The sequence below is a fragment of the Quercus suber genome, unplaced genomic scaffold (assembly GCF_002906115.3).
Source record: "Quercus suber isolate HL8 unplaced genomic scaffold, Cork oak 2.0 scaffold_35, whole genome shotgun sequence".
Lineage (NCBI taxonomy): Eukaryota > Viridiplantae > Streptophyta > Magnoliopsida > Fagales > Fagaceae > Quercus > Quercus suber.
In genome coordinates, this window is record NW_027069500.1 from 1,316,905 (window position 1) to 1,344,529 (window position 27,625).

Genomic DNA, 27,625 nt, shown 5'->3' on the forward strand with positions numbered 1-27,625 from the left:
TAGAGTGTTAACCTCTAGCGTCCGCTTTTGATGATTATACTATTTATCATCAAATCAAGACACTAATCAATTTTTGGTGTAGGTGGAGATTGAACCTCAAATCTCTTATTCAACCATTAGAGACTTTATCAATTGAGTTAACTGAAGATAAGTTAGTCTAGAGAAAATTCAAAGATGTTTTGGGTTAAGTCAAATTTGTTTTTGGGGTTGGCTTTCACTTTTGCAAAAGTTTGAGGGAGCATTGATTCATGATAAAATCGTTCGTCACCATAGACAGTTGTACAACTCATGCCCTAAAAAAATTCAATGGCGTCTTTTTTTAATGAGCCATAGTGATGAAAAACCTATTTCATCACCAATATGAATATCTTTAGTGATAGAATATTGATTTTGTCACCATATTTAAATATTTTATTGAATTTTGTGACGAATTTTTGTTTTCCTCACTGAATGTTATCATTTAAAGACGAAATTAGTTTTCCTCACTAGATTTCATCACCGTATAGTCCATGTTTGTTGTAGTGTTATGAGGAAAGTTCATATAATTTATCTTAAATAATAACTCAAAATAGAGAATCCCTATTTAGCCACCATGCCCCACTGTCTTCTTCATCACTCTCTTAGGCTGGTTCTTTCTTAAAGCTACTATTATGGGTTTTCATGTGGGTGAAAACCAATCTGCCTCCTCACATGCTGGCCATAATGAATGTGAGGTGTGGTTGTGAAGGGATCTTGCCGAAAATTTGTTGAGTTTCAGCCAAAATTTTTTCTTGGAATTTGTTTGTTTCTTGGGAGAATGAGGATGAAAGCATTTGAAGCCATCTGGCTTTTCTCACAGGGAAAAGATAAGTGGAAAATGAACAAAAAAAAAGAAAGAAAAAAAAAAAGACAATGTTATTACTTCAAACGTTGTTTGTTCAGTTGTCCATTTTATACATGTGGTTAAAATTTAAATAGGACACTTAACGAAAAGTACCAAAGGTATTGTACCTAAATTTTGCCCATATAGTTAAATTATTGTTTTGGTACAAATTCTATTATAAACTTATAATCCCCCATATCGCTTACTTTCTCTCTCCCGTAGCACTCAAACAATTGCTCTTTCCTTTTCTATTTCATCTCGACCTTATTAATATTAAAATTACCTTATTAAAAAATGCAAAATACCTCCCAACTCACTCCACTCGTATCTCTTATGCAAGTTTTCCCCGCTCCAAAAAAATGATGTGACAAAAATGGGTCACCCTTGATTTGACCTCACCCCGCCTGGTTGCAACTCTACTAATAATTTATCAGCTCAACAAATTTTGAAGAAAAAGAAAATTACAAAAATAGGGGGAGGTTTTGGTGGACTTGGGCTACTATGAGCACTGTTTGAGTTCGGTTAAAGAAAAATGTTAATAAGTCCATATCACTTGTCTAGACTCTAGATATCCAAAAAGCCCAAAATCCATGCCATTTCCCAAGATCATGCACAATCGAAGGCCCAACTTAGGCACACCTCGATCTCTCTCCTACTCTCTCTCCCAGTTTGATCCAATTTTTTCCCGCCACTCCAGATCCTCACAGACACACTCTTATCTCTCTCTTACATACACACACCGCTCTCTATAGTTTATATAAAATGAATAACATAAAAGGAAAAAAACCTGATAGTAATAGTAATAGATAGACTTGTTAGTTAGCAAATGAACACTCACACTCACACTCACACTCACACTCAGTCTCACAGAAAAAAGTCAGTGAGTAATGGAAGCAGAGAAACGAATCCTGAGAGTTAGAAAAAAAAATAAGAAAACCACTCTCCGACTCTACCAATCTCACCACCACCACCACCACCACTACCACCGCACACAATAATCTCTCCTCCACTTTTAAAAAAATTGCTCCCCTCAACTAACTCTACCACCACCAATTCCGATGCCATTAGCTCCACTCCTCCGCCACCGCAGCCGAATCTGGCTTCTTCGCCGGCAAGGCTGCTCAAATCTTCGTCCCCCCCCCCCCACGGTAATTTTATCGGCCCTCTCTTCTTTTTTGCTTTTTCATTTCAAATTTGGGATTTCTCAATTTCTAGGGTTTGAGAGCAATTTTTGTTGTTTTTTGTTCTAATTGAGCTAGTTCTTGTCCGTACAAATAAGGATTAATTGTATTAAGAAACTGAATGAGTTTGATTCTTGGTATTTTAATTATAATGCTGAATTTGCGAATTGTTTGGATGGATGATTTGTAGGGTCTGTGTGTTTGATAATTATAAAGCTTATTATGTTTATGAATTGTGTATTTGTGAGTTAATCAATGGATTTGAAGGTTCTCGAACTAATTCATGTTTGTTTAGTACTGTATGATTGTTCATGTTCATGTTCATGTTCATGGGTTGCTCGGGATTGAATGTATTAGCCACGTTTTAGTTGGGATTTGCTACTTTGTGTTGTTGAGTCTGAATGCATATTTGAATGGTGTGTGTGTGTGTGTGTGTGTGTGTGTGTGAGATACTGATGAGATTTGATTGCGAGATAATGAATGTATTTCTATGTTGTGGGTTTAGGTGCTGGTGTTGATTCTGAGGTTTCTGAGTCTGTTTCGGTTTACAGTCAAAGAAACATTGCAAATAAACGAAAGGGTAAAGGTAAGGAAACTGCTGAGCCTTTGAGTTGCCCTCCTGCAGTTAAAATCGGGAATGTTTGGTAAATGTCGTAGTCTTTTCTCGCATTGAGTTCTGCTAATCAGTAGTTTGATTATATTTCATCTTTGAACAACAGTAGAAGAGGAAGGAAGAAATCAGATTGTGAATATTTGGGAAGTTAGACATCATTGGTACTATTTGTTGAGGAGGATGTACTGGGTTTTTTTATATTGTTTATTGGTTGATGGAGTCTAATGGGTTTTTTAGATTTACTAAACAAGCTCTCCCAATTGTGGAATCATGAATCAAACTGGCACAACATTGGCATAACTTTTGTGATTTTAGGGCCCCGGAAATCTTTGCAATTTTTCTTATCTTGAACTTCTTTGGTCTTTAGATCATTGATTTCAAAAATTTTGGAAAGAATCATGAGTCTCCTGGATGAAAATCCTGCTGATAATACTTATTTGTTACTGCTGTAAGATTTCTTTAAATCCATCTTCTTGAGGTGCTCGAGACATGAAATTTTTTGATTTAATGAACATAAATACTTAGAACTTGAAAATTGAAGACTTGTACATCCCCCATAAACTGAATACTCATTAATTCTGATAGTTGTTATGCTTGGATGAAAATCTTAAATACCCAACCCACTGCCTTTACTTATTTCTTTATTATTATTTTTGTGTGCGTGTGTGTGTATACTGTATTAGAGTATTCTAAATTTACTTTCTTCTTGCTTCTTCATCGATGTTCTGTTTCATTACTGATATACTGTGAGGCCTAATATGGCTGTGACTTTATCTTGTGTCTTTCTTTTGTTGTCTAGCATGTTCTTTAACACTGCCGTGTATGTTACTTGTCTTGAAATTAGGAACATGATAAACAAAGATGGAGAAAATAGTCTATCGAAGACTTGTACAGCACCTCCTAAAAAGGTTTGTTTAAAGACTTTGTTGGTCTCAAATTTCATATTATTTTGGCAGGATATTCTGTCTATACCATTTTTTCTTTTAATTCTTAATCTTTGGCTTTGGGCCTGGTTTCTATGATCTCCCTTGTTTACTGAAGTAGTCAAGCTTGAGAATAAACTCAGACCAAGTAGTTTGCCTAACTCATATCTGATTACTGTTCTTAACCCTTACAGTAGGGAAATTATCTTTAACTTTGTTTTCTTGCCCTTCTTTTGCTGTATAAAGGGGATAAATTCAGCTTAATAAAGGTATTTTGTTGCATCTCTCTTCATGAAAAAGTATTAACACTTTTAAAGGGGGAAGACTAACTGTGTGGCAAATATTAGAGTGTTGTACTTTGTTACATGTTGCAACATGTATTAAATTGTCTCTCTGAAACTCTTGCATGTTCTAGCATTTTCATCTTAAATCAGTTTTTAATAAGATCCTACATAAATAGATATTTAGCTAAACTTTGTATTGGCTTGTGATGTTTCTGCAGAGGCAACGTCGTGTAAATGTTTCAGATTACGCCTTGCCACATGAATTTGTAAAACAGCAGAGGGATCACCTTGCAGAGATTGATGCATTCGATATGGAAGAAGAGGAGGTTGAGTCACTGGATCAGGTAGAGTAAATGGATGAGAGCTGTGGCTGATCATTTCAGATGAGTATTCAAGGCAATCTAACCCCTTAACATTCCCTGTATATATAGGATACCTTTGACAAATTCTGGTGCAATTACCATCCTGTTCCCAATTTTATCCATGTAACCATGTACGTGCTAGTGCTAGATATCTCTCTTGAATACTCTAATGTACTGGATTATCATATTCTTTTAGTACTTGACGGTAGAGATTTTTTTTCCCCCTTAAATCAGAGAAAACTACAGTGGTAGGTAGTATTTTTGTGATAGTAATATTCTGTGGACTACAATATCATATACTGTTGTGGTGGTTGATCTGGTTACGTGTTGTTTGCTCTGATCATAGTTGTCAAAATCGCGATCTGAATCGTAGGATTACACGATTTTATGATCTCACTTCACCAAAACGTTTAAGATCGTAAAAATGTTAAGATAAAAAATGTTAGGATCGTATGTAGGATCGTATAAGATCATATGATCGTATGGGATCCTACCGATCCTACCAAAGACATAAATTTTTGGTTGATTTATTTATTTATTTATTTTTATGGGATAAATTTTTTGTTTTGATGAAGCTCTAAGGGTTTATATTTTTTTTTCATATTGTGATGGTATGGATTTTTATTTTTTATTTTATAAAATTATGTTAACATAAGAAAATGTTTTCTAATTGCTAGTTTACTTGTAATCAAAATGAAAGAATGCTTCATCAATTCTAAATGAAGAATTTAATGTTGACTTTGCTACCTTTTAAGTTATAATATTGTTAAATTTATTTGATCAATATATTAATTTGTGTTTTAATATTACTAAAATATTTTTTTATATATAATTTTATCAGTTATGCTTGTATTTGTATGTTGATTGATTAATTTTTTTGAGCATGCTCTCTAATTGTTGCTGAGTGGTATAACTTAAATAGTTGAGTATGAAATTGTATCTTGATATCTTTTGCAGCTCTAGTATACAAATATATAATATTTACATAGATGATGAAATGGATGATGATGATTAGAAATTTAGGACGGTGGTTATAGAACCTTAGAATGAGAATAATTAAATGTTCACTTCACCTTAATATTCATCTTACTTTTGGATTTTATATTGTAGTTAGCTAGTTTCTATTTGCTAATTTATTTTGGATTTCAAACTTGGAACCAAGAACTTGGAAAATATTTTCCATATGTTTTGATAAATATTTTGATACTTGGTTACTAAATATTAAACATTTATTGAAATACATTAGGTCAAAACTTAAATATATTTGTTTTATTAGTATAGACTTAGTGATGTATGACATGCAAATTACATCATATAATGTAAATCTAAGTTTTTTTATGGATGAATCTATAATTTATGTGATTATTCAACATACAAAGTCATTATTAACGTGTTTTTTGCTTTAAATATGAAAATATGTAGGATCTTATGATTCACGATCCGATTTTACAATTTACGATCCCACCTACTTTCAACGATCTTACGTAGGATCCCGATTTTGACAACCTTGTCTCTGATCATTAAACAGGAAAACAATGACTACAAAGAAGTTTATTAAATTTAGTAAAAAACTTGAAATACACTGAACAGATGGTTTATCTGTACGCGTAAACTAGGTGTTTATTGATAAACATGGTCACCTGTCTAGGCGAAGATAAATTGCACACAATTCTCAACATAAGTTTGTCGCTTAATGCATCTACATATACCCATAATCTTAAGTACATTTGCACATTTTTTTTAATTGGCTTTCCGGCAATTTTTTCTGATCTCTCCTTCACTTCCAGTGAGGGGCTTGATTCTGCTCATTCTAACCATACCCTTGGCGAAGTCCTTAAAAAATATTTTCTGGTTGGTAGCATATTTTTCAACCAGGGAATCAGCAGCGGCCCGATTAAAGAGCTCCTGATCTGAATGTAGAAGACCCTTCCCTTTCACCAAATTCTTAAAATACCTGTTATCAAAAACGGTCGGGGTTTTACGATCAAGGGGTGCAAGAGTGCCATTATTTCCAACTTTTGGGCATATTTGCTGCAATGACTTGGCAAAGGAGGAGTCAATATTGGAGTCATTGTATATGTGGGCTCGGAATGATGTGCATCTGGCCAGGCCAATGGTATGTGAACCTGTCAACCATGATGAGCTAGTTACTTTACAATCAAGTGGGGTGTTCAATTCCATGATGAGTTAATTAGTGAACAAACCTAATGAAAGTATAAGTTTATAAAACAAGGAATGATTACTTATTGGCATTGTACTGAAAACAACAATTTGTTCATTGTTTCCTTGCTTTTTGGTCCAAACTTAAATTGCATTACCTGAAAGTGCCACCATGTTCTTAAATGAAAGTCCCTGTACAGAGAAGTTTGCTACCAGACCGCTCAGGTTGGTGGTAGGTGGAGGGATAAAAGTGTTGGCCGCAGTGATGTTTGCTGTGGTAGAATCTTTTCTTCCCAGACTGACTTCCCAAGAAGGGCCCCCTAACTGCAATGGCCAGTAAAATAAAGATCCCCTCATAATATGTACATAAATGGTGAAGTTGAGATTCTTCAAAACTTTGGGTAGGCAATAACAACAATCAAACCTTAGTTCCAAAATTTTGGGTCGATTATAGATATTTAACGGACTAGTTAAGATCGGTTACAAGCTATTTTTTTTTCCCCTTCTATTCTTCAAAAAAATTTAGTATAGTTTAGTCAAAGTCATAACAATGTTCCTAAAAGTTGAATGGAACTTACATAAACAACCGAGTCAAGAGCAGCCAGAGCAAGAATATCAGCACAGGACACCACTCCGGGACATGCTTTCTCTAACTTGGCTTTAATGTCATCGACAACATCGAATCCTCGAACCGAGTTGTTGTTAGGATTTGCCGTTTTCTCTCCAACAAAGCTGCCGGGAATATCATCCAACAGTATTGATGCGTCACAGCCCTGTGACCAATTTTTTTTTAGTCCAAACATTTTCAGGTTATCAAAGAGTTAATGAAAAAATGCTAGTGAAGCTATATACTTACATTTACAAAGCAATCATGGAAATGCAAGCGGAGTAAAGAAGCCCCAATACGAGTTTCTTTGTTTATGGCTTCTATGACTGCTTTTTTAACAATGGATAATACATTGGGGCATGTGGATGAGTAGTGAGTTGGGGAGAGGGAAAGCTTGCCATTAGCTTCCAAAATCATGAAGGCACCGGAAACAACGAGGACCAACAAAAATAAGTTGTAAGAAGCCATGCTATCCTTGTATCAAGACAAGAATGGCACTGCCTTATATGCACCAATGTGTGGGGTTGCTGATCAGATCATAAGACAATTCACAAATAAGATTTGTTAAAATTTAATGAATTTAACAAGTTAATATGTTTTCATGATCAAGTGATCACTATATATTTATCTATATGGACAGAAGTGTGGTAGTTTTTAAATGTGAAAGTGACGTTATATTGACTAGACCTAAGGTCCCGCGCAGACGCAGCTCTACATGTGTGTATTTTGGTGGAAGCATTTATCCAATGTTCCAATACATTGGACGTGACACAGTATGTGTCCAGAAAATTGATCATGTCTGAGATGTCTCAGTCTTTAAAGTTCATCTAGTACACAGAATGAAAGGCTTGTCCAATATTTGGAATTCTTGTCAAATTTTAAATCCGTTCGATTCACGGGGCTACAAACAATTACCTTTAAAAAAAGTTACTTTCAATGCGACTTTTCCAGCAATATCCTTCTTGTCACTAACTCCTAAAGTGAAATTTGAAAGATCCAATAATTGTGCTTCGTCACAAAGGAGTGCACCTCAGCTAACTTGATAATTTGATATGTCGTTTTCTATGAAGGACCATTTGAGATGGCACTGCCCCTCATGTTGGAATCTTCAAGAGTCATTCATGGCCACTAGTTATATTTACCAATTATATGTTTATTGCAGTACCAAATTTTACCTTCAAATTAATTCTACCGACAACAATTTTTTCGCAACCTATATATTTTAATTGGTACATTAAACAAAATAATTTAAAAAGTGATGTATGTGACGCATTCAAGCATGTGAAAATATAGTTGTTCCAAATTGTAAAAATAGAACAATTTTTTTTTGGGTTTGTTTCTAGCATTGTCTTTTACTTCAAGATATATATAAATAATTTCCTTTTCTATCAGCGTTTTAAGCCTATTTGAAAACGTGGTCATTTTCATTCCAATCATGTCATATATATAATGATGGGGTCATTGAGACAGAGTTGCATTACTTTATCAAAAAAAAGTTCCAACGACAGCTAATGGCAGCGTATGGTGGGAAAATGGAGGACTCTAGAGAGTTCACATAACTTTGAGAAGTTTTCGTTAGTACAATAAAAGCATAAATGTTTAGATTTTAATTTATGAGTTTAGTCCACGGACGGTTTTACAGCATTGATTAATAAATTATTTTAAAAAATTTTTGATACTATTTTTATAAAAAATTAAAAAAATAAAATATTAGTTTTTTTTTTTTTTTCTCTCTAATAACATTTTTAAAATAGTCCACTAACAAATGTTTCTTAAGGTAGCAGTTAACAAAATACTTAATGTATTAATAAAACAATTTTTTTAGAAGAAGAATGAAAACTAACCAAAGTCAATTATGAGTACATTATTAATGTGGATACCTTCCATTACACATATAAATCGCTAACATGTGTAATAAAATTATGAACTACAAAATTATCTTGCCTAAGAACATTATGAACCTACTTGAGTAGGTTTTTAATTTCCTTTCATAAAAATAAGCTAGCTGTTATAATGTAAGTATGTAACACTTCGCTGCACATGGGACCAAAGACTCATGGGGCTGTTTTGACCAAAGACTCAAAAGCCATTGTAGCTGTTTTCCAATCTATCCTTCATGTGTACTACTAACTAGTTTATGCAGCAGTCTATATTTTCAATTGGTCTTGATCATATTACAAGAAATGAAGAATTTCTAACAGAATAAGTGCAAATTTTCATGGTTTTTGTATTGCTTAATGATACTCTTTTCTTTTCTTTTAGAAGATTTATAGAGTTGGAATATTCTACCATTAAAATATTACAAACAGAAAACAAACCTAAACTACTTAAAAAAAAAAAAGATTTTTATCATCAAACATTATATATATTGTTAAAAAGGTGAAGAAGGACATGGATTTAAAAAATAATAATAAAAACAAAACCAAAAAAAAAAAAAAAAGAAGAAGATTTTTATCATCAAACATTATTTATATTGTTAAAAAGGCTACATGGATTTTAAATCTTGATAGGGCCGAGTGGATATGGAAGGAGAGCTAACTCCAACTAGTTGGGACTAAGCTTAAATGCTTTAACTATCCAACATTAATTGCCAATGCACATAGACAGCCATGTATGAATGCATATAAAGGCTCTTTAGGTCTAGATGTATCTCTAAGTATTTATCAGCTAGAAAATGTAGATGTTGAAGAATACAATTTAATCAGTACATTTTTTTTTTTTTATATACAAGATAAAATTTTTACTCTAGTCTAATATATGTATATATGTGTGTGAAACTTCCTCTTAGAGACTTGAATTCTAACTCTTACCCCTCACACACCACAAACACTTATACTTGTGGAGTGACCATCGCACCAAGGGTGTGCGGTGGTAATTACTAATCAGTACAATTATTATTATCATTATTTTGGTAATAATCAATCGATTGACAATGCTTACGATTGGGAAATAGAACTCTTGTGTTATCGGCTTCTTTATGTAGTTTTATGTATAGAATATCGGTATCAATTGTAGTGTATAAAGTTACCGGTTAAATATGTAGTCTAAACCCCACCTCTTTATGATACAAGTGGCTTTTTGGACTTTGCTTTGGCTATTTTGGTTTTCCTTGTTCCAGCTGGACTTTGTACTCTTTCCTTTCATTTAATGAATATTTATTTGGTATAAAATATATATATATATATATGTAAGGTAAGAATTGGTGAATTCCACCCCATCTAGGACAACAATTAGATGGGGTGGAATTCACCAAATATATGTAAGGTAAGAATTGGTGAATTCCACCCCATCTAGGACAACAATTAGATGGGGTGGAATTCACCAATTCTTACCTTACAATATATATGGCTAAGAGTAATTGGCCATTATTATTATTATTATTATTTGTTGGTGCATTTTAATATTTATTATAAATAAATTATTAAAAATTTTGTTGAGAGAATTAAGAATTTTGTTGGTGCATTTTAATATTTATTATTTGTACTGAATTTGGTTGATAAATGAAAATATGTAGGAGTTTCAATTTTTAATGGAGAGTTAATGTTCTTTATTTTAGAAATTCTCATCATAACATAATAAGTATAAAATTTATGTGAATAAATGGCTTAAAATTCCAATTAATTTTGAGCGAATCCTATTAGTCTACAAATAGGATTATACCATCCCTCAACATATGTATAACAATATACACTATCTATATGTAAAATAATGATAGAATGATTTGGGCAAGGAAATGTGTTTTATGTGGTGGAGCTTTGTGCTAAAATATTAGTATTGAATTAGCTTAAGACACACAATGATATAGTCGAGTTATTGTATTCTATTCCTATCTACATAGAATGTCAAATAGTACATCCCCTGTATCGATTTGTAGATTTTGCCAACTAGAAAGGGTTTAAATCTTTTTAAAGAATTCAAGATTTTTGTGTCTCAACATAATTAGCTTTGTTATAATTTTTTAATTTATTTATATATAATATATTTGTTAATTTTTAAATAACACTAAAATATAAAGTTTAAAATTGCAAGAAATTCATTGGTTTATTGCTCAAACATGTTATGGTTTGAAATCGCATATTTATATTTCATCTGTACGTACGGACATATGTAGATGTTGGTGTGTGCAATAGGCTTTACCAGTTCTAAAAATATCTCAATTGGTTCTTAATTTCTTTCGTGCAGCTGATGCATGTATAAGTATAACGTGCCCCATTTTCAACCCGATTGGCTTATTTCAGCCCCACAGCATCCATAACCGTACGAGTCCATTCTATCAGTCTATGACTAATGTCTATAAACTATTCTAAACAAAAAAAGAAAAGAAAAGAAAAAAGTTGCTCTTGGGGTCACTGTATATTGTCCCATCCGTGTTCACCTTTCCCATACTTTTTTTGGTCAGCCATGGCTTTCAATTTTCAAATCATCAGTGTGTCAGTAATCAGTATTGCTGGTGCCTGGCCCGTATGATATTCTTTGTACTCTTTAAGTAGTCCACGACTTCTGCTGAGGCAATTCTAATTATGTAGTCTTTTGAAAAAAAAAAAAAACCAGAAGTTACTTATCAAATATATAAAAATATTATAATTTGTGTTTACGTTTCATGTTAACTTATATTTATTGATTTATCAGAATCTCTCAACCTTAGTTCACGTGACCTATTTATTAAACAAGTTAACACAATACGTGAAAATCATTAAAACCAATGATGCAATCTTGTGAAATTTGATATATTGAAATTTGATGTATTGACTATGCCGTGTTTGGAAAAATTCCTTCATTTAGGCATTTATTTAATCAAATTTGTTATGGTAATTGTCCATTTAATTTTAACATTTAATTTTAATTTTTAATTCAAAATTCATAATAAGGTTTTGTTAATTTTGGGACGTATCTTAGTGTTTCTAGAATTAATTTTTGTTCAGTAGAATAAAAAAGTATTAATTTTTGAAATTTTTTTCCAAATGCTTTTTTTTTTAATGGTTTTTCATTCTTTTAATTTTGGCTAAGCACGAAATAGGGTTTCAGAGCCAAGTAGCCAACTTAACACTCATTTATTATAAATGAGTGGTTGTTGTCTTGTGACTCTTGTCCCTTGGGGTATTCAAAGTTCAAACCAATGGTTAATAAAAAATTTAATGTAGTCCCTTCACTAGATGGTCAAGCATTAAAGACTAAATTTTGAACTTTATCCTAATATAGTAATAAGAAATTAATTTAGTCTGGTCAAGCATTAAAGACTAAAGTTTGAACTTAATTTATCCTAACATAGGAAAAAAAAAGATAATCTGAATATATCAACTTTTTTTTTTTTAGATTGCATTCCTTGTACTATATATTGACTTTGAAGCATTTAGAAGAAATTCTTATTAATATTTTCCTTATTCTAATGACGACTTATTATATATAAATCGGATGTAAATAATCTAAAATCTTATTCATGAATAATAAAAAGTAATGTGCAGAATCAAGCAATTAGTAAGGACTAAACAAATGCTAAAAAGGCTCAAACATTATTATCCATCTTCTTTGTTATGCTGTTGTTGCATTATCCATTTTTGTTTCTATTATAAAATGGTAAAGGAGCAAAAGTAATTTTAATGTTTGTTTATTGAATCAAAAAGTACATATTTGAAAATCTTCTTATACTTTTTTTGTGCTAATTTTTTTAAAAGAAATCAACAAATGAGATAGTTTCATATTAAAAAAAAAGTAACAAAGGGGAAATTAGGCTATCCTGACCTTTCAATTTAACTCAATAGCTGTAATCAAGTATAATTAGCTAAAATCTATAAAACATGGCAGGTTTAAATAAATAAACCACAAAAAATAAAAACATTTGAAGGTTGAGTAACACCGAACTCAAGTTTGATAACATAATTTAGCATCGCTACTTCATTTCATATATAAGTGATCAATAAAATGGAACATAGTGGTTATAATGAAGGTCATTCATATTAAAGTAGCATACTGAATCACGAAATTGAATATATATACTTTGGACAATGAAATGAAATTGGGCATTATATTAATGAACTAATTTATGGGGGAAAAAAAATCATAAAACTACATATCCAATCATTTTGACAAGAAACCAACTGTTTTAGAATTAGTACCTATAATTTTAAGAATTAAGATACGGACTTTGGCATTATAGGTATTCAACTACTATCAATTATTACACCAAAACCCGCAAACACCTGTAGGGAAAAATGATGGAGACCATAAACTATATGTAAAAACTCAATTTGAAATTGCAATGAACAATTTCAGAATCATCATAAATTCAAATTCAAATTCAAAAAAAATCATAAAACTACATATCCAATCATTTTGACAAGAAACCAACTGTTTTAGAATTAGTACCTATAATTTTAAGAATTAAGATACGGACTTTGGCATTATAGGTATTCAACTACTATCAATTATTACACCAAAACCCGCAAACACCTGTAGGGAAAAATGATGGAGACCATAAACTATATGTAAAAACTCAATTTGAAATTGCAATGAACAATTTCAGAATCATCATAAATTCAAATTCAAATTCCCTCAACTTTGACCTAATGTGCAATGAATATATCAACTTTGACCTAATGTGCCCCATTTTAAATTTGCTCTGCTCATTCGACCCCACACCCACAGGCTGTGGGTGTGATTATGAATGCTGCAGGCCACAGCATTCATAGCCAGCAAAACGAGTCCTCCTCAACCTCAAGCATTGCATGCACGTCACGTAAGATATTGTCCCATCTTTCACCTTAAATGCCGTTTTTTGTATGCGGAGGATTTGGATTTCAGTGATTCAGTCTGTCACCGACTCAATGATGGTTCTATTTTGTGTACCGTCATCTTATGTTTTTACTCTTTTACGTAGTTATGACATCTTCTGTCGTCATTCCAATTCCATCTAGTTTTGTTTTTTAGGTCCATAAATCTAGAAATATCCCTAACAAATTTCATCGCTGTTTTATAATTATTAAGGTGAAAGATTGTGATTGATTTACAATAAAGTGATATCAACGATGATTCTATTTAAAAGTAGTATCGCATTAATCACAATCTACAACCTCATATACTATGAAAAGAATTGTGAAATGGATGGCATACATTAATGTATTCGCTAAACTCTAATGTATTCTCTAACCTCTAATACCATGATTAAAGGTTGATACATCTTTTTCTAATAAATTACCAGTGGTCACTTACTCTAACCTCTAATACCATGATAAATAATGGATTATCTCAAAAGTTATACTTATTAGAAAATGGTTAATTAAATCATTTAATTGATATTTTAAGATCTATCAACTTTCGAGCCACACACTCCTGGTCTTGCAATTACATGCATGCTTAGTTAAGGATGCTTGTTATGAAATGTATACAAATTGATGTGGCAATTAATATAATTGATGTCATATCATACCTAATGAATAAAATTTTAAATTACTTTTTTTGTTTAAATAATACTAAGGACATACTACAAATTTTACTATTCTTAGCAATATTAATATTATAAACTAAAGTGTCAACTTTTAAATACAACAAATAAAAATGATTAATATAATAATTTATTATATTGTTGATGTGACATTAATTCACATTTATTTTCATTTCAATTTTTCAACATTTTGTAATAAAATTAATAGTAGTTTTTACATTGGGAATAACTTAAGTACATTTTTTACATAGACAACCATGTTTTTTTTTTTTTTGGGAGAATTTACATAGATAGCCATGTATGAATGCATATAAAGGCTCGTTAGGTCTAGATGTAACCCTGCGTATTTACTATTTATCAGCTAGAAAATGTAGATGTCGAAGAATACAATTTAATCAGTACAATTATTATTATCATTATTTTGGTAATAATAAATTGATTGACAATGCTGACGATTAGGAAATAGAATTCTTGTGTTATCGGCTTCTTTATATAGTTTTATGAATAGAATATCGGTATCAATTGTAGTGTATAAAGTTACCGATTAAATCTGGCTAAGAGCAATCGGCCATTATTATTTGTTGGTGCATTTTAATAGTTATTATAAATAAATTATTAAAATTTTTGTTATGAGAAAATTCTTATTATTGTGCAATATATTTGTATTGAATTTGGTTGATAAATGAAAAGATGTAGGAGTTTCAATTTTTAATGGAGAGTTAATGTTCTTTATTTTAGAAATTCTCATCATAACATAATAAGTATAAAATTTATGTGAATAAATGGGTTATAATTCCCATTAATTTTGAGTGAATCCTATTAGTCTACAAATAGGATTATGTGCACGATCCCTCAACATATGTATAACAATATACATTATCCATATGTAAAACAATGATAGAATGATTTGGGCAAGGAAATGTGTTTTATGTGGTGGAGCTTTGTGCTAAAATATTATTATTGAATTAGCTTAAGACACACAATGATATAGTCGAGTTTTTGTATTCTATTCCTATCTACATGGAAAATCTAATAGTAAATCTGCTGCATTGAATTGTGGATTTTGCAATCTACAAAGGACTTAAACCTCTTTAAAGAATGCAAGATTTTTATGTCTCGACATAATTATCTTTATTATAATTTTTTTAATCTATTTATATTTAATATATTTGTTAATTTTTAATTAACACTAAAATATAAAGTTTAAAATTGCAAGAAATTCATTGGTTTATTGTTGAAACTTTTTTTTTTTTTTTTTTGATGAACATTGTTGAAACATGTTATGGTTTGAAATCGCATATTCATATTTCATCTGTATGTACAAGTTGGTGTCTGCAAAATAGGTTTTACCGGTTCTAAAAATATCTCGAGGTTCATAATTTCTTTAGTGCAGATGTATGTATAATGTACCCCATTTTTCAATCCGATTGGCTTATTTCAACCCCACAGCATTCATAAATCATAACCGTATGCTAACCAACTCTGCTTGGGGTCATTATATATTGTCCCATCCGTATTCACCTTCCATGCTTTTTTTTTGTCAGTCATGGCTTTTATCAGTGTGTCAGTACTGCCGGTGCCAGGCCCGAATGATACTATTTGTGCTCTTTAAGTTGTCCCATGACTTCTTCTGACGTGGTTCTAATTATTTCTTCTTTTGAAAAAATAAACCAAAAATTACTAAATATAGCAAAACATGGTAATTTGTGTTTATGCTGTCGACTTATAAGTCCTTGATTTTGTAGATTGATTCTCTCAGTGTTAGGGGACATGATATTAAACAAGTTAACATAACACAATATGTGCAAATCATTAGAATCAATGATCCAATCTCGTGAAATTTGATGAATTGAAAGGAATTACTATGAGAATCAAAACAAAAAATCACCTTGTAACCTATGCCGGTTTTGGACAAATTTCTTCATTTTAGGCATTTATTTAATCAAATTTGTTATGGTAATTGTCCATTTAATTGTAATTTTTAATTTAAAATTCAGAATAAGATATTGTTAGTTTTGGGACGTATTTAGTGTTCTAGAATTAATTTTTGTTCAGTAAAAAAAAGGTATTAATTTTTGTAATTTTTCTCAAAATGATTTTTTTTAATGGTTTTTTGTTCTTCTAATTTTGGCAAAGCACAAAATAGGGTTTCATAGCCAAGTAGCGGATTTTATTTTTTAAATAATCAAATCCCTCAAACAATTTCATTAGTTAAGCAAGGTTTGAAACTATTTTGGTATTTAACAAATCAAGTCTGTTAGACTCAATTTTGTCATTTGAAATTGCACTTGGAACTCGAGTGTGAGACACTCGAGTCGAGTGTCTCACACTCGAGTTCCAAGTAGGAGTGACAAAATTTGACACGACCCGCGAACCCGACACGACACGACACGAAATTAGCAGGTTATGGGTTGAGACTTAACGGGTTCGTGTCATATTCCGGTTGACATGACTGACCCGTTTAATAAATGAGTTGGGTTAGTGTTGAACACATAGAACCTGTTTGACTCGTTTGACCTGTTTAATTAAATGATATTTTACCAATATACCCTTCAAACTCTAGGTATATAAACATATTAATTGTTGTGATTTATTTTCTTTGACATATTGTGATTGATTATTTGTGATATTAGAATATGCTTTAGTTTTGAATGATTATTTGTGATACAATTACTCGTTAGTTCTAAATTTTATATTAAAAATATTTATTTGTTTGTTTTTTCATAATTTTTTTCTTTTCATTTTGATAAAATCTGATAAACATGTCGACACGACTGACCCGTTTAATAAATGGGTCGTGTTAGGATTTAGAAATCTTAACCTGTTTAATAAACATGTTGAGTTAGTGTTGACCTATGTAGTCGAATACTCATGACTTGACATGACACGAACCCGACACGCGAACACGAATTGCCACCCCTAGTTCCAAGTGCAATTTCAAAGGGCAAAATCGAGTCTAACAGACTCAATTTGTTCTACCAAAACAATTTCAAACCTTGCCTAACTAATAAAATAGTTTGGCTTTTATAGTTATTTTTAAAAAAAAAATCCCCAAGTAGCTAACCTAACACTCATTTATTATGAATTAATGGTTAATCAAAAATTTAATGTAGTCCCTTCACTTGATGGTCAAGCATTAAAGACTAAATTTTGAACTTTATCCTAATATAGTAATAAGAAATTAATTTAGTCTGGTCAAACATTAAAGACTAAAGTCTGAACTTAATTTATCCTAACATAGTCAAAAGAAAGGTACTCTAAATATCTCAACTTTGACCTAATTTTTTCCATTTTAAATTTGCATCACTCAAAACTGCGCACCCTTGATGCGATGGTCACTCTACAAGCATTTAACTCTACAAATATAAATACTTGTAGAGTGTGAAGGGTAAAAACCGGGATTCAAATCTCTAGAAAAGAGTTTCACACAATATACATTTAGATTAGACTAAAATAGATATTTTATACACACATACAGACTTATAGATTAAACTAGAATAAAAATTTTATCTTGTATTAAAAATAAAAGAATAAAAAAATTTGCATTGCTCATTCGACCCTATAGCATTCATAGCCAGGTAAACGAGTCCTTCTCAACCTCTGAATGTTCAAATAGTGTATAAAACACCTATGAACGTTTAGACTCTCAATTCAGAAATTACCACCTCAAGCTTATAATCAAACAATGTATGTGCAGAATATGAAAATAAGCTAAAATAGAATTGGTAAAACAAGTTAAACCAAAATTAATCACAACCACAACAGTAATTAAAAGGCAAAGATTAAGGGAAGAGAGATGCAAATACAAAGACAATACAGCGATGTGTTATCAAAGAGGAAACCGAAATCCTTGGCGAAAAACCTTTCCGCCGCCCTTCAAGCGGTCAATAATCCACTAGAGAATAAAATTGTAATACATGAATAGCAGAAGACCCTCCAAGCCTAATCTACCCAGTCCACCTAAGCCCTCCAAGCTTCTTGCTTCAACAGGGTTATGCCGAATCTTGTCTTCTCTAGTTTCTTGGATCCCGTAATCGCTTATCGCATCAACCAAAATGAATTGGACCCTTCTGAACTGCTTCCCAAGTACCAAAAAGCCTTCTCATAGATATGGGTATGGTGAGATAAGAATTTGGCTAATGTACCTCTCAAGGATATATCAATGGAGATGGTGAAAGTAGAGGAATTTGGAGAATCAAATGATGAAGATTGTGGATGAGTCAATCTTGTTTTTCTCTAGGGTTTCTTTCTCAAAATTCTCTCTGAGAGCTCTCTATATTTTGTGAGTATAAGAATATTTATAGTAGGGTGTGTAAGGAATGCGAAGAGTCAGTTACAACCAAACAAGGCATTCTGGAGACTCAAGCTCGCGACTAAAATAAGTCGTAAGTTTGAGTCGCGAGCTAACTGTATAGCCAAACTGGAGGTTTTGTCCTGTAGTATAACTGCTAGCGTGACTCTTCAACTCCTCCTGCATGCTTCACATGTGTGCCACCTTTGGTGACTTACCAGTCGTGACCTAGTTGCGAGATCCAGTCGCAAGGCTCTTCTTGAGTGCACACTCTTGAACTTTTCTTCACACTCTCACACATTACCCTTACATGATTCCCACCTAAATATAGAGTTTCTAAATGCTGAATTACAAGTAAATTTGACACAGAATAAAACCAACAAAATGATTGAATAAATTCAACTTTACAACAAGATGACTAATACGTCCTTAACATTTTTAAGATATATGAATTTTCTCATCATTCATAAGGGAACAAACAACGATAAAAATATGCATTTTTCCTTTCTTTTCCTTTTGCAAACCAAACAAAGGAAAGATAGAATTCTCATATATTCTTCTTCTATTTCTTTCTTATATTCAAACACATCAAAGTGAAATATTTTCTTTTCTCTTTCCTTTCTCTTCCCCCTTCCCTTCCTCTTTCCTTTCTCTTCCCTTTACTTAGCTTGAACCAAACATAGTATAAATGAGTAGGGACATTTTTATTTTCTTTTGTTTTGGACAAATAAAAGGGCTTGCATCTTTCCAGGGGTTGAGGGAATATTCCCCCGATACCCCCTGCAAGTTCTACTATTACATATGAAAATGTGTAAGGACATCTTTGCAATGTTTGTTTGGTTTAAAAAAAAAAAAATTCATTTAAAGTAAATATGATAAAATTTCAACTTATAATGTCTATTACATGATAATTGATTTTTTTTATTAGGGTTAAATATCAATTAAATTAACTTGAACCCACAAATATAAAGTATTTACTACCATCAAGGGCGTAGCTATGTGTAAGGGTGGGGGGCCATGGCCCCCCAAAATTTTGAAATTTTTTTAAATATATATAATTATTTTAATGTTTTCAAAATTTAGTCTACAAAAATAAGAGTTGCCCTACCAAATATTTGATTCAGTCCAACGATGCTCTTAAAAAAAATTGGTCTAATAATTATAGAAACATAACATTATTTTTCACAATTCTATTTTTTATTGTAAAATATGCTTTTATATCTGTTAAATATTTGATAAATTTTGGTTATGTGGCAATTAATAAGTCATTGACTCACTAAAAAAATAATGTCACTAAAACTACACACGAAATGTCTCTTTAGTTACTACATAATGGGTTAGAGAAAGATAACTTCAAATATGTTTGAAGCCTAACTTATTCCTCCAAGTTTTGGATTATTTATGTTTTTGAAAATTTCATTAGCTCAAGTGAAAGATTTTTTTACTTACTTTAGTATAAAATTTGATAATTTGTATCGAAAATGAATTTTTTTTTTAAGAATTTCACTATAAAAATAGTAAAAATGAATTTTATTTTATGAAAGATCGCCACCAAACATAATTTTGATTGAAATTACTGTTAAGGACCATTTTTTCGGCACACATGGTATTACTTCATTAGCAACCCATGCCAAATCAATATATTATTGATTTTATGGGTAAATCTATTTAAAACCCAAAATAAGCTCATATCTCATTCAACTACATGGATTGGGCTCACATGGCCCACGAGATCCTTACTTCATGAGGCGGGTCCATGGTCCATATTTTCTCTTTATCAATTGGGATCATAACCCCATGACATCATCAACATCAACATATGGATCGGGCTTAAGTAATGAATCAAAACTCATGGCCCATATTACATCTCTTACACTCATGGCACGCGACTTCTTCAACAAGAGCCCATATTTACACAAAATAACAACAAAACCCGAGGTACGTCATCTCACCTTCGGCTTATGATCCAAGCACATAAGTCTCTTTGGGGAAACTTTAGGAGTCGTGGTTTGGAGGGCCAAGATGTATGTTCAGTAAAACTCCAGCGGTTTAAAGTTGATAAAAGAAACATGTTGTTTGGCGTGTCTTCTTCAACTTCCTAAACTCTGACGAGTCCGTGTGTAGCGGGTAACATATGGTAAGCATCTCTTATCACGTAGCACTTTAGATGATAAAATTTCCCATTGCTCTTTTCCTAAAACTTGATATTCATCATGTGACAAATGCTCGATATTCCTAGCCATCTCACTGCTGGGAAGATTACTACTTATTCAATCCCCAGCTTTTGCTATACATATTTAGAAACTTCATTATATTATTCTTCATAAATCTCGTTACTACTTTCAGCTAAAATCCAACTCAAACACATGGCCTAATCTAATTGACTATCTTTTATCTCTCATTATACATAAAATATTCATGATATCTTTTATACCTAGCTGCTGTCTGTCATAATCAGACCGTATATTTCTCTGTCAGCTGCCAGAATAGAGCATTAAATACTTTTTTTGCTCACCAAACTTATGTCACAACATAATGAGACCTGACTAAACCTCTAAAGCTTCATTATCTTTCAACAAATCCTTCTATTATTTACAAGAAATGTGTTGTAATGGAACCTTGCACCAAAAACACAAACACCCAAAGAATGAAGCATTTTCAGCTGAATCCCAGCAGTGTATTCAGAACTTGACACCTGGCTGAGAGTGACATCATCAGCCATTTAATGATGAGATCCCAACAGCCAACTGTTATACCCAAAATAGCAAGATACCCTCCAAAGAGATCGTACCATTTTTCAGCCAAATCCTTGAAATGATCTCTCTAGCAGTCTGAAATGACCCATTTGACCTCATTGGTTCTGCCCAAAGCAAACAACTTTTTCATGATAGCTGTCACAGCTTTTCCTGACAGCTGGGACAGCCTTTTCAGAGCAGCTGTAATAGCTGAACCAGCAGCCTGAGCATTACTGATTTTTCCACTTTTAGCTAAAACCAAAACCAACTATTGAAATTACCTTTCTCTTGCCAAAATACCTTCCTTTTCTGTTGCTTTTTTCCCCAGCAACTCTTACCCGAAATAGCAAGAATACCTTAAAGCTAAACATACCATTTTTGGCCAAATCTTAAGGTGGATTTTCTGAAAATTCATTACTATTTGGAACAGATTTTGGCTGAAATTATTTGCTAAAATACCCCTTTAAACTCAGCTAAAAGAGACCTTTCATCAACACCTCAAGGGGGGACACCAATGGAGAACAACTCTCTCATAAGCTTCCCTATTCTTTTTCCCTTGAATAATCTTCTAAACCTCTTAATGAAATACTGAGCTTCTGGGTTTTTAGTTTCTAAATTAGGAACTAAAATTTTCAGCCCTTAGCTTATAAATGTCATTCATAAGCCTTCATATAATCTCACTCTCCACATTCTGAAAATACATATATTTTGCTGCCCATAAACACATCTTAATACTCTTCTACACCTATCTTACTGCTTCTATCTCCAAATACCTAAACACATCTCCATACTCTTCTCTTACAAAATCTCTCATCTTGAAAAGCAATCTCTACAACTTCTCCAATAGTTATGATCTCATATTTTTACTATCTTTAACTACCATATCTCTCATACTTCCATATATCACACATCTTACAAATACTTCATCTCACAACACATCTATATATTTTACCATCTCCATATTTCTTAAGAGATGCCAAACACTCATACTAAAAGTCTTTCTCATAGAAGGCATGAACTTCTATTACTAAAGTCCTTCCCTTAGAAGGCACCAAGATCTCATATCAAAACTCTTCTCTTAGAAGGCACAACTACTTTTTACAAAAAACCATTTTCTTAGAAGACACATATACTCCATACAAAAGCCCTTCTCATGTAAGGCAACACTATTCATAACTTCACAAGAACTAAAAGAGCATTGTCAAGGGGAAAACTCATTTAAGTGCATGATAAGAGGAGCAAGCCTAACTAGCCCCTACACACAGTTGGGCATATTTTCTCTCCCTCCAGTTGCACCTATTTTTTCCCTTCAATCTTGAAATCATCATGGCAAACTACCGTTAGCATTCTACTGGAATCAAATCAACTCACTGATACTACACAGCTGGGCTGCAAACCATCAAAGATAACTGACTCTGTTTCATTATCTTTAAATTTATATCATTACATGATTACTTCACATTTAAATACATATTACTTTATTCCAATTACTATTACAACTATTAATCAAAACTTAAACTCATTTAAATGCATGACAAGAGGGGCAAGCTTAACTAGCCTCTACCGCTGGCATCCTGTTGAATCCTGTCAGCTCACTAGTGCTACACAACTGGAGCTATAAACCATATAAAGGGCTTAAACTCATTCAACCGCTGGCAAACTACCTCTCTACCGCTGGCACTTTGCTGGGATATTATCAACTCACAGAAGTTGTACAGCTAGGGTTACAAACCATACAAAGATAAGTGACTTTGTTTCCTTATCTTTAAATTTACATTGTTGAGTACACGATTACTTTACCTCGAAATAAATACTACTTTATTTCAATTGTTATTACAGCTAATCAAAGCTACCATATCAAACACATATTACATATTTACTCAACAATTATCGTGATTCTTAGATTTTGGCCTTAATGATTGTTAGGCTTAATTATATACCGGTAGCCGTTGGACCACGTGGCCCAATGTTGAGTTCCGGGTGCAATTTCCCAAAAAAAGAACCCGGGCTTGGTAAGGTCATCCCTCCAACAAATCGCATGTGGCTGGGCAACCGAAGAATGGCCCCGAACAATTACTAAGCTCTTTTTGTCGTTGTTTGGTGTGTGTATATATATAACTTATCAAATAAAAAAGTGTGTGTATATAATAAAAAAGCGTGTGTATATGTGTATGTGGGGGTTGTCTTGATAAATATATTAAAGTTGCAACTTGGCCCCTCCAAACAAAAATTTCTGGCTCCGCCCTTGACTACCATCTTGTTTTTAAAAAAGGATAGAAGCTAAAGTGCCGACATCTCATCTTTGGAGAGGCCAAAGTGTGTAGAAAAAAAAATTACCATTTAAGAATGAGAATTATATAAAAATTCAAGAATAAATTAATGCTTGAAAAATTAAACCAGCATACATGTAATGCTGACGATAAGATCAAGTAAAAGAAAAGATATAATAATTTTTCTTTTTTTCTTTTTTGTGGTTTCCGATTGGTTCAATTAGTAAAGTCATTGTCTATTGATTAAAAAAAAACTAGGTTTTGAACCTTGCCTACATAATAAACCAATTAGTGTCTTGACTGATGATAAAAAGTAATAATTATAGAGTGAATACCATAGGTTAAAATTTATCATAATAATAATAATAATATTTTTTTTAACATATTTCAACTTCATCATATATGAAAACATATGACACTATTTTAAAATTTAAAAATAATTTTTGATTGACTTTGAACTAAATTTCACAACAATTTCTTTGGACTAGAATATAAATAAAATTATTTTGTTATATGTCAAAATTTAATAATTTTGTAATCAATAGAACAAAATAATTACTAAAATATAATTTTTCAAAATTAACCCTTAAAGATAGAGTGTGGAGGGATGAGGAGCACCTTAAGATATTGGTGATCTGTGGACAAGTAATTAACAACACTGCTTGAGATAGTTTACATATTCGGTACTACATTATCAATTGAGTTTTCGTATTTAATTTTTTTAAGACAAGGCTATAGGTAAAGGTAAGTTGTGTAAGAAAAACATAGTTTGTATCGCATATAAAACATACGCAGTGGAAAATTAACAGATCTACTATGTTTGCAATTGATAACATGTACTATGTAGATTTCGGAATTTAAGAACAAGAGAGCGTACCTTGGTGCAATGAAATTCAAAACCAAATATTAGAAGTACTTGGGAACACTTTTAATCTTTACTCCAATTCCACTTATGCCCAAGAAGTGTGGTCTTTCAATCAGTTTATATGTATGTGTTCAAGGGAAAATAAAAATGTGGCTTACACTCACATACACACCATTTTCATACATTACAAAATTATGTATGTTTCTCTCCTTATATATAACTAATTATCTAATTGAGCTAGCTTTTTGGGCCATTTCAATTGGGTTTTAGTATGTGGCTTGGAGTGGGACCAAGTAGGGATAAATAAGACACTAGGTCCAATTGGTTTTGGGCATTTCTATCAACTCTTGACAAGTCCAAACTTACCATTAATTATATTTAATACCATTGTATAAATATAATTGTACTCTAGGCCTTATTAATAAATTATATTCCAAGACTTTATTATACATTCAACCCCTTCATTAAAATATTTGCAGTAATATAAAGTCATGAATGTTGACTGCCACTTTGAAGATTACTATATCTTAATTATTGAGTACCTAGTTTTATTCTTTAAGTTCTTACTAAAGTGGTTAGCTCTAACACTATAAATAACCAAACTCATTAAACTTATCTCAAGAGAATATTTTATATTTTCGTTAAGAGATTATGAATTCTATCTTGAGAATATATGTTCCTTTAATATTAAGTGTGGCTGCCCATTTAATGCGATTTTGATTGTGATTTTAGATCTCACTCCTGATATATCAAAGTAACTTATACTTCATGGTCATGTTCATTATTCTCTCAAGATTGAGAGTTAATGTAAATAGAAGTTATGAGATTTATTATTCATTTAACAGTCGTTAGTAGAATAATAAATCTAATAGCGGTCCAGTTCAATATATCTTAATACTTAAAACATATCAATATATCAATTAAAAGTTTTCATTTCCATGATCAAAACAAATCATCTTAATTGATATGTTATAGTCTTCGCAGATGAAATGCCCAATTTCATCACCGATTACAAACTAAAATTCTGCGTTTACAAAGAATTTGTGATTTATATTTTCTGTGACTAAATCACATACTATGCATCTCATGGACTATATGATAATATCTAAATATTTATGTTACCATTATTTTAGATAATAATAAAATAACTTTATTAATCACAACATAATGTCATACATAGCATCACACAATAGAATTTAAATGGCATATATCCTAACATGTTGGTTATTTCATTTTTTTTTTGGTCGTTTTGGATTATCTTAACTCTTAGGAGGGGTTGGGGGCAATCACTTTTTACATCTTGTCTTATAATTCTAGAGCCTTTCCCTTTTGAAAGTCTAAAATTATAATTTCTCCTTTACAAAACCTCACGTATAAGATGTTAATATATGTATATATATATGTGTGTGTGTGTGTGTGTATGTGTGTGTATTTTTTTTTTTTTTTTGAGAAGAAGAATAAAATGTTAATATAGGTGATGCACAACTAATTTCACATGTTGGGTAGCTTCCTAATAATAATGGTAAAACTGTAAACATTATGAAGCCTTACCAACAATTGCATGAATCACTACACCCTTAGAGCTCTGGTTGGTATATTTTTTTTGCTTCATTGCTACAGTGGGCTGCTATCTTCTAAAGATAGCAGCCCACTATAGCTAGATGGTATAGGAAAAAAAATATTATTTTATTCCCACATGTGTTTTAATCCCACACGTACAAAGCTCTCTCTCTCTCTCTCTCTCTCTCAGACACAACTCTGCCTTTCTCCCTCTTTCTTTCTGCCTCTCCATCTCTTTCCTTTCTCACCTTTCTCTCAACAGTGATAAGAAATCAATGTGCGGTGACATGGGCATGCGGTGGGGTTGAGATCAGTGTGACAATGTGTGGTGGCTATTGAGATCGGTGAGCAATGGCATTTAGGTTTTGGCGATTGGGTTTCGGTGTTTGAGATCGGTGGTTGTTGAAATTGGCGTTTGGGTATCGGCGTTTGGTGGGTTTCGACTATCAAGATCGAATATTTTTGGTGGGTTTCGGGGTTGTGGGTTTTCGGATTTCAGGGGTTGAATTTGGGTTTCGGGGTTGTCAACATTTGGGTCTGATTTTAGAGGTCGAATTTGGTGGTGGATTAGGTTTGGTGGTGGCTGAGATCTTGTGATGGTGGTGGAAAAGGAAGGTGGATAGGTTTTGTGATTTGGAAGAGAAAGGCCAAAGGTGATGGCTGGGAGCTTAGGTCCATGGGTTTTTTTTTTTTTTTCCTTGTGATGGGTTATGGTTGCCATTGTAGTGGTTGTGGCCGATGGAGCGATGGTGGGGGTTTTAATTTGCAAAGGTTATACTACTAATGAGGGTGGTTTTAGGTGGATTGTGATGGGAGTTTACTGTATTGAATATATTAATTTATTGTGGTGTTTATACTAATTTAATTTGTTGAATGCTAAAATAAAAGTTTTGTTGTAGGGTGTATTATAAAGTGGATTGTTAGGACATATATGGATCATGTTAGGAACATATGTCAATATTTTATGTAGTTGGCTAATCCTTTGACAAAATGCACTTTACTTGTATTTGGGTAGATTTAGAATGTATTTAATACTTCAAGGAACAAGAGTTCAAGTCTAGTATTGAAGCCATGCAAATCTGTCCAAGAAACAAGTGAAGAAGTGCTGATTTTTTAAAACTCGATAGCTGCTCGACACCTCTTGACAGCTAGGCTATTTATCGAGCTCTTCAGCTTCTTTTTATCGCAATCTCGATACCTCTCGATAGCACGCAACAGAGGCTTGATAGCTTCTCAACACCTCTCGATCGATCAAGAATTACGAAATTCAAATTTCCAGATTTGATTTCTGGCCCATGCTTATGTATTTGTATAGGGTTTCTTTTCTCACAACTCTAGACATATATAACACTTATTTTAGAGGCTGTTACATAAAAGAATACAAGGAGAACATATGTAAAAGGTGACCGATGCCTTATTTTATTTGAAAGAAGCTACTGCGTCTTTTGCGTCTTAGGATTTTGTAACCAAATAC

The 27,625-nt window shown here is 32.3% G+C and overlaps 1 protein-coding gene and 1 long non-coding RNA gene across 2 annotated transcripts; one reads left to right on the plus strand and one right to left on the minus strand.

The window, feature by feature from the left end:
• Positions 1-1,505: 1,505 nt before the first annotated feature.
• LOC112040193 (uncharacterized) lies at positions 1,506-4,563 on the plus strand. The gene is made up of 4 exons (XR_002886068.2): positions 1,506-2,010; positions 2,549-2,687; positions 3,501-3,564; positions 4,082-4,563. It is a non-coding gene; the product is annotated as an uncharacterized LOC112040193 (long non-coding RNA).
• Positions 4,564-5,761: 1,198 nt separating this feature from the next.
• LOC112040196 (peroxidase 4) lies at positions 5,762-7,731 on the minus strand. The gene is made up of 4 exons (XM_024073094.2): positions 7,242-7,731; positions 6,964-7,158; positions 6,544-6,709; positions 5,762-6,351 (listed from the first exon to the last, which is right to left on the minus strand). Exons 1-4 carry the CDS (start codon positions 7,458-7,460, stop codon positions 5,966-5,968), a joined length of 966 nt encoding a protein of 321 aa, XP_023928862.1. The 5' UTR covers positions 7,461-7,731; the 3' UTR covers positions 5,762-5,965.
• Between the last annotated feature and the right edge of the window lie 19,894 nt (positions 7,732-27,625).